The sequence below is a fragment of the Ochotona curzoniae genome, unplaced genomic scaffold (assembly GCF_017591425.1).
Source record: "Ochotona curzoniae isolate NIBS_2020 unplaced genomic scaffold, NIBS_Ocur_1.0 contig_1014, whole genome shotgun sequence".
NCBI classification, from domain to species: domain Eukaryota; kingdom Metazoa; phylum Chordata; class Mammalia; order Lagomorpha; family Ochotonidae; genus Ochotona; species Ochotona curzoniae.
In genome coordinates this window covers 8,753,437-8,773,181 of record NW_024464920.1, presented here as the reverse complement: position 1 = coordinate 8,773,181, position 19,745 = coordinate 8,753,437, and the positions used below count along the sequence as shown (strand labels likewise).

Genomic DNA, 19,745 nt, shown 5'->3' with positions numbered 1-19,745 from the left:
CAGTTCATGTCTGTACTCCCAGTCCTGGCTTCCTGCCACCCCCTGTGGAGAGCAGATTGAGTCCAGTTTCAACCAAGCACATCCTGGCCATTGTAGACTTCTCAATGTGAGCCTTCAGTCCGCTTGTCTCTTTCTCTCCCCACCTGCTAAAAAAAAATAGTGAAGAAGGAGCGAAGCAGCAACATCAAACATTTAATATTCCATAATATGCTACTATAGATGTGGGAAACCCTGGGCTGTGGTTTTTTATATGTTAATTGCCACAGACTATCAAGAAAATCATTTGGCAATAAAAATTAAAATGTGAAAGGCAAATACCCTTTGACTAACCAGAACCACTTTGGGGAATCAGTAGAGCACCTGTATCCAAGGAAAAATATATATATACAGAAAGTGGAAAAATCTCTATGGAGAATGAAAAAAAAAAATCAGAGTATAACCATCTCATGAACTGTTATGTAGCCATAAAAATGACATGTTCAATAATGATGATAATATGTAGTCTTTATTGAGTTACCATTATGTCCTAGCCACTATTCTAAGTGTTTAATGTGTATAAACTCATTCATTCATTGTAACAATAAAATGATATAAGAGCTAGTATTCTGTTTTATGGATGAGGAAATTAAAGTTCAAACAAACTCAATAATTTATCCAACCTCACATAGCTGCTAACCCAACATGCACTCTTAAGTTCCAAGTAGTTACTCTGCTTCCCTGTATTGATTAATATATTATTATATGTGTATCATTCATTGCAAAAGCAAATAATGGGAATCTAATTATCCCTTTTAAAAGATGCAAAGTCATGTGGATGAATACTCCCCAATCTGGAAATATCGATGAATCATAATTGATCAATGAAGGAGAATATTTTTTTGTTTATTCTCATCCTTATTATTTGAAGTAATAGAAGTTAACTAGAACACTCTTTTTTAATCCATTAAAAAAAACACAAGCTTTCAGTTCTAAATCTGTTGTTTTTTTTTTTCTGAGAGCAAAAGAAATAAATGGTTCATTTAACAAGTAGTTAAGAAATTAATAAAGCTTATCCTCTAATTTCTTATTGGCATGTGGACCCATAGGACTTCCACTCCCCACGTGGTGTTTGTTCATTCATTTGCATATGTACTTATCTAAATCTTCATGAGGTGGGTCTACAATAAGCATCTCTATGCCTTCATCTTTGTTCCTTCATTTCTGCCTTTGTCTTAGTTTGTGTTTCCCATCTTTCAGCCCACCCAGGATGCCCTTAGGCTCGCTAGCCCTCAGACATGGTAACCTGATTTCTCTTCCAGGTAAAGGCTACTTCCTTCGCTGTGGCAAAACCAATGCTCAAAATAAGGAAGAGAGAAAATGTCTCAGTCAGCCCATTCATCATCAAGAAAAACATTTCATTAGGAGCAGGATCTAAATGACCTACATTTGGGACTATCTGCAATTACAGTTTTAAAAAAAGTCCAGATTTCTAGTAGTCAGTATTTTATAAGCTAATATGTGAATTTTTAAAAGCTGTAGAACAATGTAATGGATGGCATTTCAGCATTATGGAGATAATGGAGCTTTGTGTCTTACCTCAGGCACCAAAGTTAACTGTCTTTTGCAGATGAGTTATTATGTGAAATTGGCATTTGGGTACTGTGAGAAGCTTACTTCAGTCCACAATTTGAAACTGTTGAGTGAACAGTTCTTTGCTTTTTCCCAGATCCCGTTTGAAGTCTCACTGTTGTCCATATTCAATCTTGAGAGACTGTTTGATCTCGCTAACGGTTGCATCGTGTCACACGGAAGTCTTTTCAGCTGGATAGTGTCAATCATTCCCTGAACATCCTTTGCCAGGTAACCTCAGAAAAGATTTTATTGCTTTTGTTTTTCTTGATTTGAAATACATTGTCTATACTATGCTTATAATGAAATATTATTTTCTTATACTACCTAAATTTTTGTAAGCACTAAAGTGTTGAGAAGTGCCTTGATTTATATTTGAATTGACAGTGCTATTGTTTATTAAACCCTCTTTCAGAGCTATTCAAAGAAAATATTATGCAAATGCAACCATTTTGTGATCATTTAGAGTGCCTTTAGACATGTCCAGACCAAGGTTGGATTAAGCCAGTTGTTCCACAATGGAGCTCTCTGCCCCTTAGGTAATATTTTTGAGTTCTTGAAATTTGGGAAGGTACTGCCATGCAGTAGCAGCTAGAGGAGAGAGACCACAGATGTAGCTCTACAATGCAGGGGCCAACTTCTACACCTTTTACCAGTTTCAGGAAACCCTGGATTAAAATACAAAATGTAGCAAATTCAACAAAGATCTGTATGTCAAATTAGATTCCCTGAAATTGATATGTTTGAGAGGTAACGCTGTAGAAGTTGGGGCACCAGTTGAGGGATTAGCTAGTCCTTGGTTGAGATGGTAACTTCAGCACTCATCAACTTTCCTGTTTGGGGGGAGTTAACTTAAATTCTTAAGCCTTTGTTCTCTAATCTGTAGAAATAACATGTCCATATCCTTCTCATAAGATTTCTACATGTATCAAGTAAGTGGACTAGTCTATAGTCTGTTAAGGTCCTTAACACATGCTTGATGTAATAATAGAGTGCTGAGACTAGTGTTACCGGTAAAGGCCCGTTATTTCTGGCTCTGTCAGCATCTAACAGTACTGCCCATGAAGGTTTTCCAGATGACAGCCTTTGAATGAATACCCTGAGTTGCGAAGATAAATAAATAAATTTCAAATGTGTTTTTCTGAAGCAAAGTTTACTCTGAAATTATAAATCCTTAACTTCTAACTGGTGTTATAAAGACCTTTCTTTTATGAAGCAGTGGTTAGATTAGCTGGAAACTGGCAATTTAAAATTGTCTTTTGTGAAAAAAAAAAAAGAAATTTTAAAATGTAACCTTCTATAGGTCTCTCATTTTTTTAAATAGACATCCATGAGGTTCCAAAGTCTGGGAATAGTAAAGCTGGTTGCTACTTTGAGAAAAGGAATCTTTACTCAGTTAAGGATAGGAAGGATTTGGGGGATTGAAATTTTGCTGAAAATGTCTCCTAGAGACAGGGAGGCAATAGATAAACTGAATGACAGTTCAGGCAGTACAAGTGCAAAAAGACTTGCCTACTGCCTACTTGGAGAGTGTAGGTATCTGGGAAATAAGATTAACTTGAAGGATGAGCTACAAAGGAAGCTCTCAGGCTGGATAGGCTCCCACTGCAGGTGAGTAAGTGTCGCGCCCACGTGTCTTACCGCCCAGCAATAAGACGCAGACGCGAGTGAAGCCTCCTGCGGTAAAATTTATTGTGCACACCAACATGAAGAGGAGGGAGGCCCGGATCCCGGCAGGCTTTCTACTCTTATGTGCTGTCTGGCCCCGCCTCCGCCAATGATAGGTCGGCGTCATGATTACGCAGGGTTCTGGGCGACTGGATTCGTCAGTCCCAGTGTTTACGTGCCTGCCGCGCCGCAGCTCACTGCGCATGCGCTAGGCGCCTGCGCAGTACTGCGAAGGCTACGTGACTCTGCACCAAACACCAAGATGTGGCTTCTCTGGCCGGCGCCATTTGGGTACGGCATGTAGCCAGTACATACAGATATGGCTGGCAACATCTCCCTCTTTCTTATACAATAGAAAAATAAGCTGGTATGGGCCTGTCTTAGGTTGTAGACTCAAGGCGCACGATCCGTCATAGGGAGGCTGCGTGGCTTGACGTAGTCCCTGTCTTAGACCGATAATTGTCTGGGTCTATCTTACCCGTCATGGGCTACAACCGCGGTGGTTGTAAAGAGCAATGTCTCGACAAGTTAGTTATAAGATTGACTACCCTCTCGCGTGCAATGGATAAGTCCTGCGAGGTGCAAGGGCTAGTCAGGTGCATTATGCATCATGCTCGAACTCAGTGCAATGCCATAATGACCTGAGGTGCAGGAGCCATGATGTCCATGCTCTTAACTAAGCCTGTTGAAGCATGCTCAACCATACCATGGGGGAGTCACCATACTGCATGGCTAGTAGGGCTTGATGTATTGCCACACAATCTCGCTGAGCGCGGTGTCTCAGACGACACAGGCAAAAAAGGCATAAGGCACAGCCTGCACATAAGAGCAGAATCAGCACAACCACTCCCACCCATTCCTTAATATGGGAAGTGATGTTCCAAATCCAAGTGGCCAGGGTTTCAGCAACTACAGGATCCACCCGTGTAGAATTAATCTGGACAATGGCAATTCTCAACTCCGACTGTAAAATATCAAATTCTCTCGTCCAATTTCCTAAAAGATAGGAAGAAAGCTGGCGAGAAAGATTAGCAGCCATTGAAACATTTTGAAAAGGAATAGAAGTAACACATAAACCTTGACACTAAAATTCTCAGGAGACGCTTGAAAACAAAGCGTGTCCTGTAGGGAGAATAAAAAATTACTCACATTCTCCTTAATATCATCATAAGGGAGAAAAGGCAAATCCAAAGAAGGAAAAATCAAGGAAACACTCGGGCTGAGTGGGCGACCAGTAAGGGTCATGGAAAAACACTCAAAACTCCTCATCGTGGCTCAGCAATCACGATCCTCACAAGCGCCATACAGACCCTTAGTTGCACCATCAGCCGTGTTTGCACTGGGCGGGGCACCATTGTCCTGTGGGATTGTAGGAGGAGTTTCTGATTGCGGGTCTGCATGAATCTTCCCCAAGTCAGATCCTCGTGCAAGCGCTCCAGCAGTTGCAGAAACGTCAGAAGGCGGTGATGGACAGGAACGAGTCAATCGAGCTGGAACCCAAACCGGAACTGGGGCGTCCTGTGGAAACACACAAATGGCTCCTCGAGCCTGCCTAATAACTGGGTCTGGGCCCTTCCATTTGGACTCCAGAACATCCTTCCACTTGACCCAAGATTGCTCTTGCGCCGTCTTGAGGGAATGACGATCTGCAGCACTGAGGCCTTTCTCATCCAGCTGTAAAAAATTGATGGTGAAGAGAGCCAGGGCTAGAGTGGCCCGAGGGCTCTGACTGGCGAGGCCAAGTGATTCCCAGGTGGTTTTTTGCTTTTGCAACAATTCCTTAATAGAGCGATGAGCACGTTCGATTATCCCCTGACCTTGTGGATTATAAGGGATGCCAGTCACTAATTTGACACTCATTTTCTGCATTACACGTGCCACAAAATCAGCAAAAGGCTCATCTGGCTCCTGCTTAACCTGTGTAATGCCCAATTTCTCTTGCCCTTTAAGTGAAAGGGCCTTCCAAGCCTTTATAGCTGCAGTAGAGATCTGGGTATACACTGGCCATGGATATCTATTTTGATCATCAGAGTATTGGCCTTGTCCGGAAAGCATATTATAAGTCCAGGTCAAAGCATCACCGCCGCGCTGTTGGTTTGCCCGGGCGGTCTCAGCCAAAAGCTCTTGCCATAGGCCCTTCCAATTTAGGTATGATCCCATATTAGGGAGAACAGCCTTCACCACAAATTGCCAATCAGAGGGAGTCATATTCATTCCCCCCATACGTTCTAACAGGGACAAAGTGTAATTGGCATGAAGACCATATTGCTTTACAGACATGGCCAATTCTCGCACTAATGCTGCATCTACCTGTCTGTAAACTCTTTCCCTTTCTTCTTCTAAGACGGGGAACATATTTTGAAGTTCCCGGCGCGTGGCTGCATCGATGAAGGAAGGAGCCGGCGCCACAACTCATGGGCGGGGCAGATGGCTTCACAGCAGGAGGAGCCATTGATGAAATGGCTCCAGAGTCCTGAGGCCATGGGCCGCGCGTGGCCGGCGCAGTAGCACCGCCATTATCTTTCTTCTCCTTTTCTGATCCTCGTCTGATTCCTGCAGGTTTACGTTCTAAGCGCCTATCCCACTTGTACCCTTCCTCAGCGTCGGAAGTCTCCGAACTTGATGAGGAAGATACTGCTTTCAATTTCACCTTTATTTTTTGCTTCAAACCGGTTCTCCTCTCCCGCTCTGTTTCTGAGAGACTATCCTGGGCAGACTGAAGGGCTTTGTCACTCTCTCTGACCGCTCCCTTACGGGGGGCATAAACCATCTGCAAAAATTTCACCAGAGAGACCTGTGCGCCCATGTCTATAACCAGAAGCGGCGGCTCATATACCTCCGATTTATGCTCCTAGTCACCCGAAAGTTCTCCCTCTCAGAGCTCCTTACCTGTCTTTTGGCCGCAGTTCTGACTTCGTCCCGTTCAAAACGGGAGGCCCCCTCCAAGTCCCGGGTTCCCGGCACCAGTTGTCGCGCCCACGTGTCTTACCGCCCAGCAATAAGACGCAGACGCGAGTGAAGCCTCCTGCGGTAAAATTTATTGTGCACACCAACATGAAGAGGAGGGAGGCCCGGATCCCGGCAGGCTTTCTACTCTTATGTGCTGTCTGGCCCCGCCTCCGCCAATGATAGGTCGGCGTCATGATTACGCAGGGTTCTGGGCGACTGGATTCGTCAGTCCCAGTGTTTACGTGCCTGCCGCGCCGCAGCTCACTGCGCATGCGCTAGGCGCCTGCGCAGTACTGCGAAGGCTACGTGACTCTGCACCAAACACCAAGATGTGGCTTCTCTGGCCGGCGCCATTTGGGTACGGCATGTAGCCAGTACATACAGATATGGCTGGCAACAAGTAAGAAGAGGAGTGACACTAGTGAGTTCCTGGTACTGGGTAACATTCAGGAAATTCTGGGAATAAACGGTGGAATAGAGTGAATGGATGATGACTTGGTTGTTAAGGAAGACAAACATGTAGAATATGATGGAAGGGAAAGAAACCTAGGACAAGAATAGTCACAGGAACCATGGACATAATATCTACCAGTGACCTTAGACTGGACAAAGAGGTTGGGGAAGAAGCCCTGATGATGAAACAAGACTTGATTCATACACAAAAGCCATACAGGTGGCAATAATTCCTAGGTGGTCAGGGCTTTCAAGATCTTTGGCTGGGGACTGGTGTTTGCAAGTTTATCTGCTGGGAGAGAGAACATCTTCAACAGATTATGTTTCTCAGAAGAGAAAAGCAGAATTGTCATGCAAACTTTGGCTATCAAGCACAAGAAAGTTCTGACAGAATACCCACATTTAATACAGGTATGACCAATAAGCAATGCCATTCATCTCAGCCTAATGATGGTTTTCCGTTTTCCATTCTTTGTGACCAGTTGTTGGACTCCTCGTTGCTTTTATGCTAAAGTATAAGTGGATATGAATGCAGTTACTATTTTATAGAACCCTTGAACAATGCCTAGCACCTAGCTGAAATCAGTACCATTTGTTAGAAGATAAATAGGTGAGTGGGTAGGAGGATGGATGAGACTTTAATAAGGTGATATTATGGACATTGTGGATCTCTGAAAAGAAAGAAGAAAAAGATACTTCCAATATCTCCACCTTCATTGCCATCACTGTATATACTTTGAGGAGAATTTACCAGGCCAAACACTGATTTAGTGAGTACTGCAGCATTATTTCCCTCTGTCTTGAAAAGAAGGAAAACCACAGTGCCCATGGTATTACATGCTTTCTCATGTTACAGATGAGAAAACAGACATGAAAATGGCAAAGTGATTTGTTTGTCCAAGGATCCCAGTGAGACAGAGCCAAGATTGAAATCTGAGTAGGGGAATATGAGCTGTGACTTCCCATTCACTTATACCTATGTTCCCTTACATCCATGGTTCTGGGAAAATCAAAATTCAGGGGGAAGGAAGAAAAAGTGGTGCCTCAATTTGACTTGAAGACCAGAAGGGATGTCTCCGGAAAGCATGGCAGAGGGGGTGGTCCCTAGTGGAATCTGTGCCTATGAATTGGTTTCTGCAGGAGGAAGCAGGTTTCTTACAACCATTGCTCATAATACAAGGGTATGTCAAAAAGGTCACAGAAAAATGAAGTTAAGAGACTAATTTATTTTTAGACAATTTCTTCAATACTATTTGGAAAATGTGTTTTATGAAAAGACTAGGTGTGGATTTAACAAAAAATACTTTACACCAAAATAAACATACATTTATGGGAGCCGTGGTGTGGCATAGGAGGTATCCCATAGGGACATGGGTGTCCATTCTGCTCCTCCTTTAATATAGCTTGCTGTTAATGGTCTGAAAAAGTCAGTGGAAGATGACTTAAGTATTTTGGACTCTACCATCGTATGGGATACCTGGAAGAAGCTCCTGGCTCCTGGTTTCAGCCTGGCCTAGCTCCGGCAGTTGTAGCCAGGGAGTGGAACAGTGAATGAAAGATGTCTCTATCTTTCTCTCTCTTTAGGTAACTCTGACTTTCAACTAAATAAATACTGAAAAAGGATAAGTTGACATTCTGTTTAATATCTGTAAACTTTATTAAGTTCCCTCATGTAACATAGCAGCACAGTTTCTTACGCTGTCTCCACTTTCAGAGAGCCGTGCTTGCGTGTTGTTGGCCTGAGAGAAATACTGCACCACAGTCGATTTTCCAGTCTCAAATTCTGATTCCAGAAATTGTCCCAATTAAGTAGTCTCCCTCACCCCAATCTCTTGTTCCAAAAATTCTGATCCTCTTCCAAAACAGGAGTAACATTCACCAGTTAAATAAGGAACTTCATGTGCAAGGTGGTGAGGAAGTGATGAACAAAATGAAACCAGTATGAAAGATGGATTTACTTTCAGAAATGTTTTTCAGAAGTTCTTTTAAAAGACCATGTTATAAATTTGCAGCTGCTTTTTCAAAAAAAAATGCAGCATTACAGTATCTGCCAATGTTTTGTACCTGATGCCTACAATGCTCTCTATTTATTTTTAAGTACAACGGAGGACAGGAGGCAAACTTAAAGGGAGAGCAGAAGGGAAGAGAAGAGGGGCGAAGAGGCAAATCGAGTGTGGAATCAGTGTCACGTGAATAAAACCCAGGGCTTCCCATCCCACTCTCATGTCACTCTCTAAGAGTTTGCTGTGGAAACTGATGAGCTGCCAGCTACTCAGGGCCTATGTGCAGTGATCTGTAGTGGCTTCACGTGCAGGCACTTTACCCATTCCCAGCCCTGCCGTCTGTTCCTAAGGGTGCTGTTGCACACAGTTCTGTATCATCCTGTTTTCACAGCATAGCCTTACCGCCTGAAATCAGGGGTTACTCAGTTCAGATTGAGCTCGTTCTTTTTTCAGATTGATCTTGAAACTTACAAAATCTTCATAAAACATGAGGATTTTAACCATATACATATGTGACATCAAGGATTTTTCATTGTGTAAAAATATGTTTTTTTTTTTAATTTAGCATCCTATATGTGTGCATAGGATTGTAAAAGTCATGATCTGCAGAGCAGGGGGCGAAACAGTGGGCCAGAATTGCACTGCTTAACTGCTCTTTTTGCCACTTGTCTCGTATTTGAAATGCTTGTTTCTATTTGTCTCACGTTTGACATGCTTATAGTATGTTATGCAGAGAATGCTCCTATCCGTGTGGTCAAGGACATTTGGCAAAAATATTTACTGATGCATATTTATCCTAGTAGCAGTCAGCAGTGAAAACCTGCTCATTACCCCTCAGATACAGAAAGGATAAATAAATAACACTGTAGTCATATGACAGAATAGTATACAGATGTCTAAATGAATAACTAAATAGTAAATAACTTGTGCACATGGATTAAAGAAACATATATTAACCTAGATTCACTTTTGTTTTTTTAAAGATTTATTTATTTATTGGAAAGTCAGATATACAAAGAGGAGGAGAGGCAGAGAGGAAGATCTTCCGTCTGATGATTCACTCCCCAAGTGAGCGCAACGGCTGATGCTATGCCGATCCAAAGCCAGGATCCAGGAACTTCTTCTGGGTCTCCCATACGGGTGCAGGGTCCCAAAGCCTTGGGCTGTCCTCCACTGCTTTCCCAGGCCACAAGCAGGGAGCTGGAGTGGAGCTGCCGGGATTAGAACTGGCACCCATATGGGATCCCGGGGCGTTCAAGGCGAGGACTTTAGCCACTAGGCCACGCTGCCAGGCCCTAGATTCACTTTTAAAAGAAAAAGAAATATCCTGTAGCAAAAGGATATATGTGTGTGTGTGTTTATACATAATGAACATGCCCCTAACCTAAAGCTTAAAGACAGATGAAAGTTCTTTGAGTTATTGTTGATGATTGGAATCAAAATCAGAATGTGGTCATCTGTTAGATAAAGGAGGGAGAACCAACTCTCTGAAGAAGGACCAGGAGGTTCCATTTGTGGTTGTTAAGTTTTCTTTTTTTTTAAAAAAAAAAAAAGATTTAAGCATTTTTATTGGAAAGGCAGACATACAGAGAGGAGTGACAGAGAAAGATCTTCTGTCTGTTGGTTCATTCCCCAAGTGACCACAACCGCCAGAGCTGAGCCAATCTGAAGCCAGGAACCAGGAACTTCTTTCCAGGTCTCCCCTGTGGCTACAGGGTTCCAAGGCTTTGGGCTGTTCTCCACTGCTTTCCCAGGCCACAGGCAGGGAGCTGGATGGGAAGTGGAGCAGCCAGAACACAAATTGGAGCCCATATGGGATCTCGAGCATGAAAGGCAAGGATTCAGCTACTAGGCCATAGCACAGGACCCAAAGTTTTTTTTCTTAAAATGAATTTTCTTATTCTGATCTATGCTTCTCTCAGGCATGATATGTTACATAAATTAAAAATAAATACATCGTTTACTTTCCTCATCTTGTTGGCTGGCAGGTTTCACTTGGTTATTGGTTCACCTGTCATTAAGTAATTATCAAATACGAGCCATGATTCAGGTCTCATTATATGACTGAATAGTGTATCTGCTTCCATTATTTGGGGTTTTATTGACAACTGGAAAAAATCCCTTTGAAACTAATGTTAGACTATATACACAGACATTCACAATTTTAGAAAATTGAATCTATGGAAATATGAATTTTTAATATAAGATACCAGAGCAGCCTGATATGTTTTATTAAATTGACTTGGACTCTCAGTACAATTCCTATCAATTATGAAATCCATCATTATCCTTTAAATTATTTTATTTTCCAGAAGTAGATATATTCAAACTGTTTTACATGACTATGTGTTACACAAAATGTGACTCACTTACAAATCCATCTACCATCCATAATCTCAAAGTTAAATTTATATATATATATATATGAAGAAGTTTCACTTTAGAAAAATCTCGTTTACTATTTTTGCTTTCCACTTCAGTAGAGCCTTATAAGCTGCAACTTTGACACTGAAGTCTCCATGGCAACAGATTTTTTTTTTCTATCATAACATGAGCTTGATTAAGAAGAAGGCTTTAGTGACAGATTTCTCCATAATTAAATTCACTAGTTGAAAAGCTGGGTTAAGAGGCATAGAAATTTTATTGCAAGTAACGCATTCTCAACTGAAACATTGGAGACAATATGAAATTAATTGCTGATGAATTGCTTTGGCTCCTAATTGGTATTCATTTTGATATCCATACATTTATAGTTAACAGTGTAGGATGGAATAAGTTTAAGACCAGATTTTACCCACATGTAAGTTGGCCCAAGCCCTCTTTTTAAATTTTCCACAAGGTTAACACTGAGTAGACTTCTAAATTCAAAGATTTCTAAGTACTCTTCACAACTTTCCTGGTTTAATTCTCTCCCACCAGATTTACAAGAATGTCTTAGGCTGATTTCTCTCATCAGCATGAAAGTGATTCAGAACTCATGTTGAGAAGATGTAAAAAAAAAAAAAGTGAAATGTGCGAAGTAGAAAATAAGTTACTCACAAGTCCACCACTGTGAAATCAGCAACGTTAGCATTTAAATATCTTTCCTATAGTCTAATTATCTCTCCCAATTCCCAAGGAAAGAACCAAGCACAGTGTAGACGGAAGCATATCGAGACTTGAGCCCACTAGTCATATTCCCTAAATGCAGCATTGAAAGGTTTTTTTCAGAGCTTATTAACAGAAAATGTTCAAGTTGAGAGTGCTTAGACATGGTGGTTTGGATAAAATGAAGTTAGAATAATCAAGATTATAAAGAGATGTAAAGGAATTGTACGCTGTTCTTATTCCTAGTATATGGTGATATTCTCAAAATGGAAAAAAAATACTTTTCCCTTTTTCTTTTGAGGCTGCCATTTAATCTCTCTTTGATTGATATGGTAGTGTGTCTCTAATAAATTTCCCTCATTCACTAATGCATGCATTTGCTCATTTGATCTTTTTTTTATCACTTTTTTATTATTCTGAGCCTTTTTATATGTGTGTATGCCTTTTTTTCTTGACAAGCATGTTCTTTTTATTTGAGATTGAATTATGTTACTTGGAACTCAAAGTAACAGAAAGAGAGAGAGGGAGAGACAGCGAGAAATGTCATTGGTACACTCCCCAAATGGTCCAAAGCTGGGAGCCAGCCATGTCTCTCATGTACATGTGGGAGCCCAAGTCTTGGACCATACTCCACTGCTTTTCCGGGCCATAAGCAGGGAGCTGGATTGGAAGTGGAGCAGCCAGGGCTTGAACCTGCACCATTATGGGATGCTGGCACTGCATGTGGATTATTACCATACTAAATGTCTATACTGGCCCCTCTCCCTCACTCTTTTTTTTTTTTTTTAAGATTTATTTATTTTTATTGGAAAGGCAGATCTACAGATAGGAGGAGGAGAGACAGAGAGGAAGATCTTCCATCTGATGCTTCACTCCCCAAGGAGCCTTAATGGCCAGAGCTGAGCCAATCTGAAGCCAGGAGCCCAGAGTCTCTTTCAGGTCTCCCATGCAGATGCAGGATCCCAAGGCTTTGGCCTGTCCTCGACTGCTTTTCCAGGCCACAAGCAGGGAGCTGGATGGGAAGCAGGGCTGTTGGAATTAGAATCGGTACCCATATGGGATCCTGGTGTGCTCAAGGCGAGGACTTCAGCAGCTAAGCCATTGTGTCGGGCCCTACCTCACTCTTTATTTTAAAAATATGGGAATCACATTTGTACCATAGGACAGAGTCTATGCATGTAAGAATGCCACTTACATAGTCTCTCTTTTTTTTTTTTTTCAAACAGCTGAGATCTGACTCAGCAATCCCACTTTTCAGTACTTTCCAAAAGGAATTGAAGTCATTATATGCAGGAAACATCAGCAGCGTTATTTACAATGACTAAGGTGAAATCAACCGGAGTGTCTATCAGCAGAAGGAAAAGTAAAGGGAATGGACAGATTGTGTACACAATGGAATACTGTTCAGCCTTAAAAAAAAAAGAGCTCCTGTCCCTGAGATAACACAGATGAGCCTAGAGAACTTTACATTAAGCCAAGCGTTAAAGATAGTGTGTGATATTACTCAGCTGTGAAATCTGGAAGGAAGGAAGGAAGGAAGGAAGGAAGGAAGGAAGGAAGGAAGGGAGGAAGGGAAGGAGGGAGGGAGGAAAGAAGGAAAGAAGAAAAAGAACTTGAGTAGAGCCTAGAATCGGGGGCTGGGTGCAATGGTAGGGAGATTGTGGGTCAAAAGATCTGAATTTTCAGTTTAGTAGGTGAAATTGCACTCAAGAAAAATACAGTGTAATATGGAGACTATTGCCGTAACCATGTGTTGTACTTTTGAAAATTGCTAACCTTATTTCAGAATGTTCATGCAAAAAATGAAACTGAAAAATTTGGGGTTATCATTGGCTTAGTGGTTACATCGGCACTTAGTGCCTACATCCCACATTCCAGCTTCTCAGCCTAGCTGCCCATTGCAGCTGGCTCTTAATGGGCATCCTAGGAGGCAGCGGTGACAGGCCAAGTCACTTAAGACCTGTACCTCGCCTGGTAGACCCAGATTGAGCCCCTTGTTCCTGGCTCCCACCCAGTCCCATCCCTAGCCATTGGAGACATGTGCAGGGTAAATCAGAGGACGAGAGAGATGTATCTGTCTGTGTGTCTGCTTGCTTCTCTAATTCTGAAATTAAAAAAAAAAATTAACTGTTAATTTTCATACAGAATATGAAAACCCATGTGAAATTTGTTATGATATGCATTTTCATGGACTTTTTGAAGACCCTGCATATGCATGGATTTCAGGGGATTCTTTGGTACCAAAATAAACTTGCCTTTCAATTCCATCCTCCAAGAGCTTTTTGAAGCATCCTCATGTGGGAGGTCAGGCGTACATCAGGCTCACTGTAAGGCATTCCATGGAGTATACATATTTCAAAGAAACATGGCATGTCACAGTAAACGCATCCAACCTTTATACATTAGTTAACAATTGTAAAAGAAGATAAAGCATCTTGCGGTCCTCAGTCCTCGTTCCAGCTGAGCCCAGGCACCTGCTGGACTAGGTAGGGATCCTCATTTTACCTCTGCTTCTCTCACACCTCCACGAGTATCCTGCTTCTGTCCTGGCCATGTTGCACACATCTGTTGGCAGGTCTGTCCTTGCTTCTGGTCAGCTTCCCAGGGAGCTGGATGTCAAAGAAACACATAAACTTACATTCCCAGTCCAGCTTTTACTGAGGCCAAGGACCATACTCAGCTTTGTACATGTATCTTCACCTTTTGTCTCCCTAGTTTGGTTTTATTTTTTTTTAGACTTTTGTTGGTCTCCTCAAATTTTGTTTACTGCTTGCTGGTTCTCGTGTATTTGAACAACGGTAGTCAAATCTAGGCTGTTTCATTGCTTAGCTTTAAATGTGTCCAAAAAGAATCTCAGGTAGCTTAGAAGTACGGATTTGAGATAGGTAAGATCTGTTAAAACCATATAAGAAAACTCAGGCACAGAAAACAAAGGAAGGTAGGAAAATAAGATAGAGCCAGAAGTGGAGTCAATTTTGGCTTGGGGTTCTTTTTTGTTTTGTTTTGTTTTTAAGGGAGTCATTAAATCCTTTACATTTACTGGGAGTCTGTCCCAGATGTCTGCTTTGCAGCACCTGTTAGTAAGTATATATAGCACATTGCAGGATCAACAGTGTTGTGACAGAAAAATGGCCTTTGTACTAAAGAGACCCAGGGGCTTCTAATCCTGGGTACTAATTCCAGAAAGCAGTTTTTCCTGTGAGTCCTCATGAGAACAAACTGCAAATAAACCGTGTCTTCTACAGCAGCCTGCAATAAAACACAACCCATTTTACAAGTCACTTTCAACAACAGGAGGCTCAAGGCCTGTCATTTATTTTATTTTTGCAAAAACAATATCCATTCCTGATTAATAACATCAGAGCATCTTGGGAGGCATACAACAGGGAAGATGACAAGAAAAGAAGTATTTGTATTGATCTTAAAAGTTTTTATTTTCATACAAGGAAAAACCTTTGAATGTGCCTTTTATCTTAGAGCAATTTCTCTGGTTAAAATATTTTTCAAATATATTTGGAATGGTATAGCCAAACAGTGCAGCAGCTGTTTTTCAGGACCTCAAAGGCTGGTGCTTTGAACTGGTTGGAGTAAGCTGGTTGATCAATCTTGACACTACATTCAGAATGAACACAATATGCGACTGAGCACTGCAGCCACCCGGGGAACCACAGCGATACAGTTCTGCTTGAGATGGTAGAAGTCAAATTCCGAGGCAGGAAAAAGATTCTGCAGGGGCTGAGCATAAATGAAAATACCACGTAGGGTGTTTATTTCCTAGATTTCTAGTTGAGTGAAAATATTTTTGGAAGCATGAAAATTATATGTTAACTGGCTTGGAATGATCATTTTTATTGGATAAATAGTTCCATGAGTTTAAAGGACTGTAAAGGTTACTCACTCAGTTCTTTCTTATAAAGTTCCCTCTGAATTGTCTCTATTAAGGGACAATGGCCTGTTGTGTCCAGATTTTGAGATCCCCAGAAAATCAGCAGGTAAAGGCAGTTTATTCAAACTAACCGAGGCTCCCAGCCCAGCAGGACAGGGGAGCAGCAGCAGCCCCTACGGAGGCAGAAGCAGGAAAGACTGCAGCAGGAGGGGCAGAAGAAGAGAGCAAGATTGAACAGCACATGGTTTTTATATATTTTCAGACCAATTCCACACAATTATAGTTATGATTGGTCAGTTTATCTGTTAACTTTTAAAAAGAGCAAGTTGGCATGCTTCTATTGGTGGGTTTGAAGCAAGCATCTTTCAAACAGTACAAGCTGGTGGGCTATAGGGCAGTGAGCAACTTATCTAAGCAGCACACCAGGGGTGTCCTTCCTGAGGAGTGCTCTGCCTACGTGACCTACCAGGTGTCACGTGTCACGTATAGACTGTCAGACCTCAAGTTCACAGTTCCCAGCCAAGTAAGTAAGGCAGAAATCACAAAAGCAGAAAACCTAGGTTCTTCAGGCCAGTACTTGAGTAACAGTATAGTACTGTGGATAAAAGAGCCAACTCGTATCAGACAGTATGGATTGGCGGCCTGGCTTTCCTATCTACCATTTGCATGAATTCAGAGTTTTTCAACTTCTCTGTACCTCAGTTTTGTCATCAGTAGAGCATTTAGAAGTGTCTCTAGTGCAGTAGCAATTTTCTTTTTCTATTATTGCATTCTAGTGTTAGTACGCATTATCACAGTTCAGTTATGCCTAGAAAGAGCAGAGGTTATTTGGTTTAGGATGTTGAGTGCTCATTTTTGATGATAGCATACAAGGGTTTACTGAACTGCCTGCTACTAAGACTGTGAAAGCAATTATAAAATTGGAATTAAAATAATCATTTGAAGCCCCCCAGAGAGTGAAAATAGGCTGAGACTGGAGGAAACCGTGATGCATGAAATATCGAAAATAAGCATGGTGGAATCCACATTTATGTTGCTTTTTCTGTGGGTCATTCCTCATCTGGCAGTCACGAGTTACCCAGTGCTGGGGACACCTTCTGAGTGATGTCAGCCAGTTTTGTCATACAAATAGCATAGCATGCAGTTGCCAAGATACTTCAATAAAGTGTGGAAAACGAATTAAAAATAAATTTCTTTTCATGCAAAAATAATTTTGAAGTCCATGTGTTGCCTTTTTTATAGTGTGATTTTTCATGAACTTTTCAAAAACCTCTTGTTCACAAATCTAGATGGCGTAGCTAGTTACATATAACTAAAGTATATTGCAATGTGTGTGTGTATATACATATGTACTGTGCTATATATATGTGACTATCAGTAAAAGAGGCACACCTACCTGCTCAAGATGCAATGAAAGAGTCACTGATAGTCCCCATTTGCCTAGCAAGGAGACATTTCTTTGGAAGTAAAACTTTCAGGGTGAAAACCAGGACTGTCCTAAAACAGAGACCAGTTCAGCCATACTAGGATAGTTACTGATCCTAGAAAGAAAGGTATTCATTTGCTTTGGAAATTTAGGAGTAAGAAAAGTGAAGCAAAGAGATTAGAAGGAATAGAATGAATGGCCATGAAATACTGGGAGATTGTACAGTGCGTGAAGTGGTCTCCTGCCATCCTCTCTCAGACCTCGGTTAGAACGAGCAAACTCAAGACACTGTTGTTCTAAAGTGTATGTGTCTGGGAAGTTATTGATGAGACAGAAGGGGTGACATTCACCCTGCATTCATTACGGATATGTTATTAGTAGGACAAGGATAATGAAATCAAGTCTGGGAATTTGTTGAAATTGTGGCAATGGTATTAAACTGCTATAGACTCAGGAACGGGAGATTTGAATGACATTTGAGTATTTGAAGGGCATGAAAAGGACGGAGGTTACATCTGGATCTTATAGCTATATTAGCAACCATGCTGATAGAAAAGCGACCTACATCTGAATCATACACTGAAGGGAATTTACTCACTTGGGCAACTGAAAAGTGCGGAGGTCAGTTGGGCTGTTGATCTGTTTTGGTTTGTAGGCTCACAGTCACCTCTGGACTCTGACCCACTTCTCAGGAAACCCCCCTCCCTGTGAAGCCCATCCTTGGTCATGCTTCACTCATGATAGCAACAATGGCCAGAGCATTAACTCCATGGGTCCATACGCTGTTTCTGTAAAGGGACAGGCAACAAATATTTTTGACTTTGCATCTGTGTTATGGCTTGTCATCTCTGCCATTACAGTGAGAAAACAGACATAGACAGTATGTAAGCAAAGCATTTGACTATATTCCAGTAGGTCATTATTTATTAATTTAAATTTCATAGACTGTTCATGTATCATCAACAAGTATTCTTCTTTGGATTCCCCCCCAACATTTTAAAATGTAAAATGATTGTTACTTCAAGGAACAGAAGTAGGTGGTAAGCCAGATTTGACCCCCAAGCCTTGGTTTGCTGACCACTGACCTGGAAGATTATCTCACTAGAATTTAAAAATCAAAATTTTTTTCTTCCTAGTAAATATTGTCTTTTATCTATGTTCTATGACTGCAACCAATACCATATTTAGTCAAAATCTTCCCAATGCTTATTTCCAGTTTACCTCTAAACTGGTGTGCTACCTCACGTAGGTAGACACCTGAGTACTTTCTCCATGTAGAGGCAAATGGCATTCTTTAAAATATTTATTGATTTTTGTTTATTTCAAAGGTAGAGTAACACAAAGAGACAGAACAAATGAGAGAGTAATGTTCCATTTGCTGGTTTATTCCCCAAATGCCTGGGCCAGGTAAATCCGGAACCAGGAACACCATGCAGGTGGCCTCCATGGGTGTCGCGGGCTCAAGAACTTGAACCTTCTGCCTTCCAGGTGCATCAGCTGGAAGCTGCATCAGACACAGATAGGGACTCAATCCCAGACCCTCCCCAAATGGGCTGTAGGCATACCCGTGGTTGCTTAGATTGGAACTTAACATGACCAGTATCAGTGAGGGAAGGAACAGGCATACCAACAGCTCACTTAGTCCAATCTAGTGCCATAGAGTAATGTATGCATGTGTGCCTTGTATTTCCAAAGTGTGTAAAGTGAAATGAGCAAATTCTCTGATTACTTTCTTCCTTCCCTAGGGAGAAATAAAACTGAGAAATGAGTCAAGTGTGTGACATCAGACCAAGGAAATTTTCAACAATATTTGTCAGTCTTTGGAAATTGGATCAGAAGAACTAGTAATGATGTAATATCTCACTCTCACAAAAGGCTCCGCTTCAGACTTGAGATCTCGTTCCATCTGATTGCTTATTATGTAGCCAAATACTCTAGATAGTGCCTTGAGGTTTTGCTGTTGTTTAGCTGGTCTTCTGCAGCTTCAAAGATTTTTGATCTATCTTCTTCCCAGGTACTTAACGTGTTTCTATTTCACTTTTTATCCACTTGGTCAGCTTCCTTACTAAGTTGCTTGAGCTTGCTTACTCTTGGGTTTTGGAAATAATACATTTTCAAGTCAATTAAAACTGCATTCTGATAAAATGAGTGTGCGTGTCAATTTAATCCTTCATTTATTCAGTACACATAAAATATTGTGGGTTTTTTCCCCTTTTTAATTAGGAAGGTAGAGAGAGACAGAGAGCTGTCATCTGTGGATTCAGTCTCCAAATGGCCACAACAGCTGGATCTGAGCCATGCCAACGGTAGGACCTGGAACTCCACCCTGGTTTCCCATGTAGGTAGGTGGCAGAGCTGAAAATACTTGAGCCATCATCATCTTCTTCTTCACAGGATATACATTATCAGCAGGACACTGGAACTGAATAATCAGAACTAAAACCCAGACATTCTGATATGGGATTCAAACATTCCAAGTGCTTCCCTACCAACTTCACCAAATACCTGCCCCAATACACATTTTTTAGTGTCATTGTGTACTAACTGTAGTTCCAAGCCATGAAAGCCACAAAATATTCATAAGCTATGGCTACCACCACAGAAAGGTAAATTTATCATTCACAATACACAATTGGGTTGATAGGATGAAGTCCAAACAGTCTTT

At 41.4% G+C, this 19,745-nt stretch overlaps 1 protein-coding gene across 1 annotated transcript in view; it reads left to right on the top strand.

Annotated features, from left to right (window-relative positions):
* CFAP54 (cilia and flagella associated protein 54) overlaps positions 1-19,220 on the top strand; it is a 345,554-nt gene extending 326,334 nt beyond the window's left edge. Inside the window, exons 68-69 of the mRNA XM_040980448.1 lie at positions 1,706-1,839; positions 18,826-19,220. Coding sequence (XP_040836382.1) covers positions 1,706-1,825 — 120 coding nt within the window. The 3' untranslated portion in view covers positions 1,826-1,839; positions 18,826-19,220. The remainder of the gene's footprint in view (positions 1-1,705; positions 1,840-18,825) is intronic.
* The last annotated feature ends 525 nt before the right edge of the window (positions 19,221-19,745 follow it).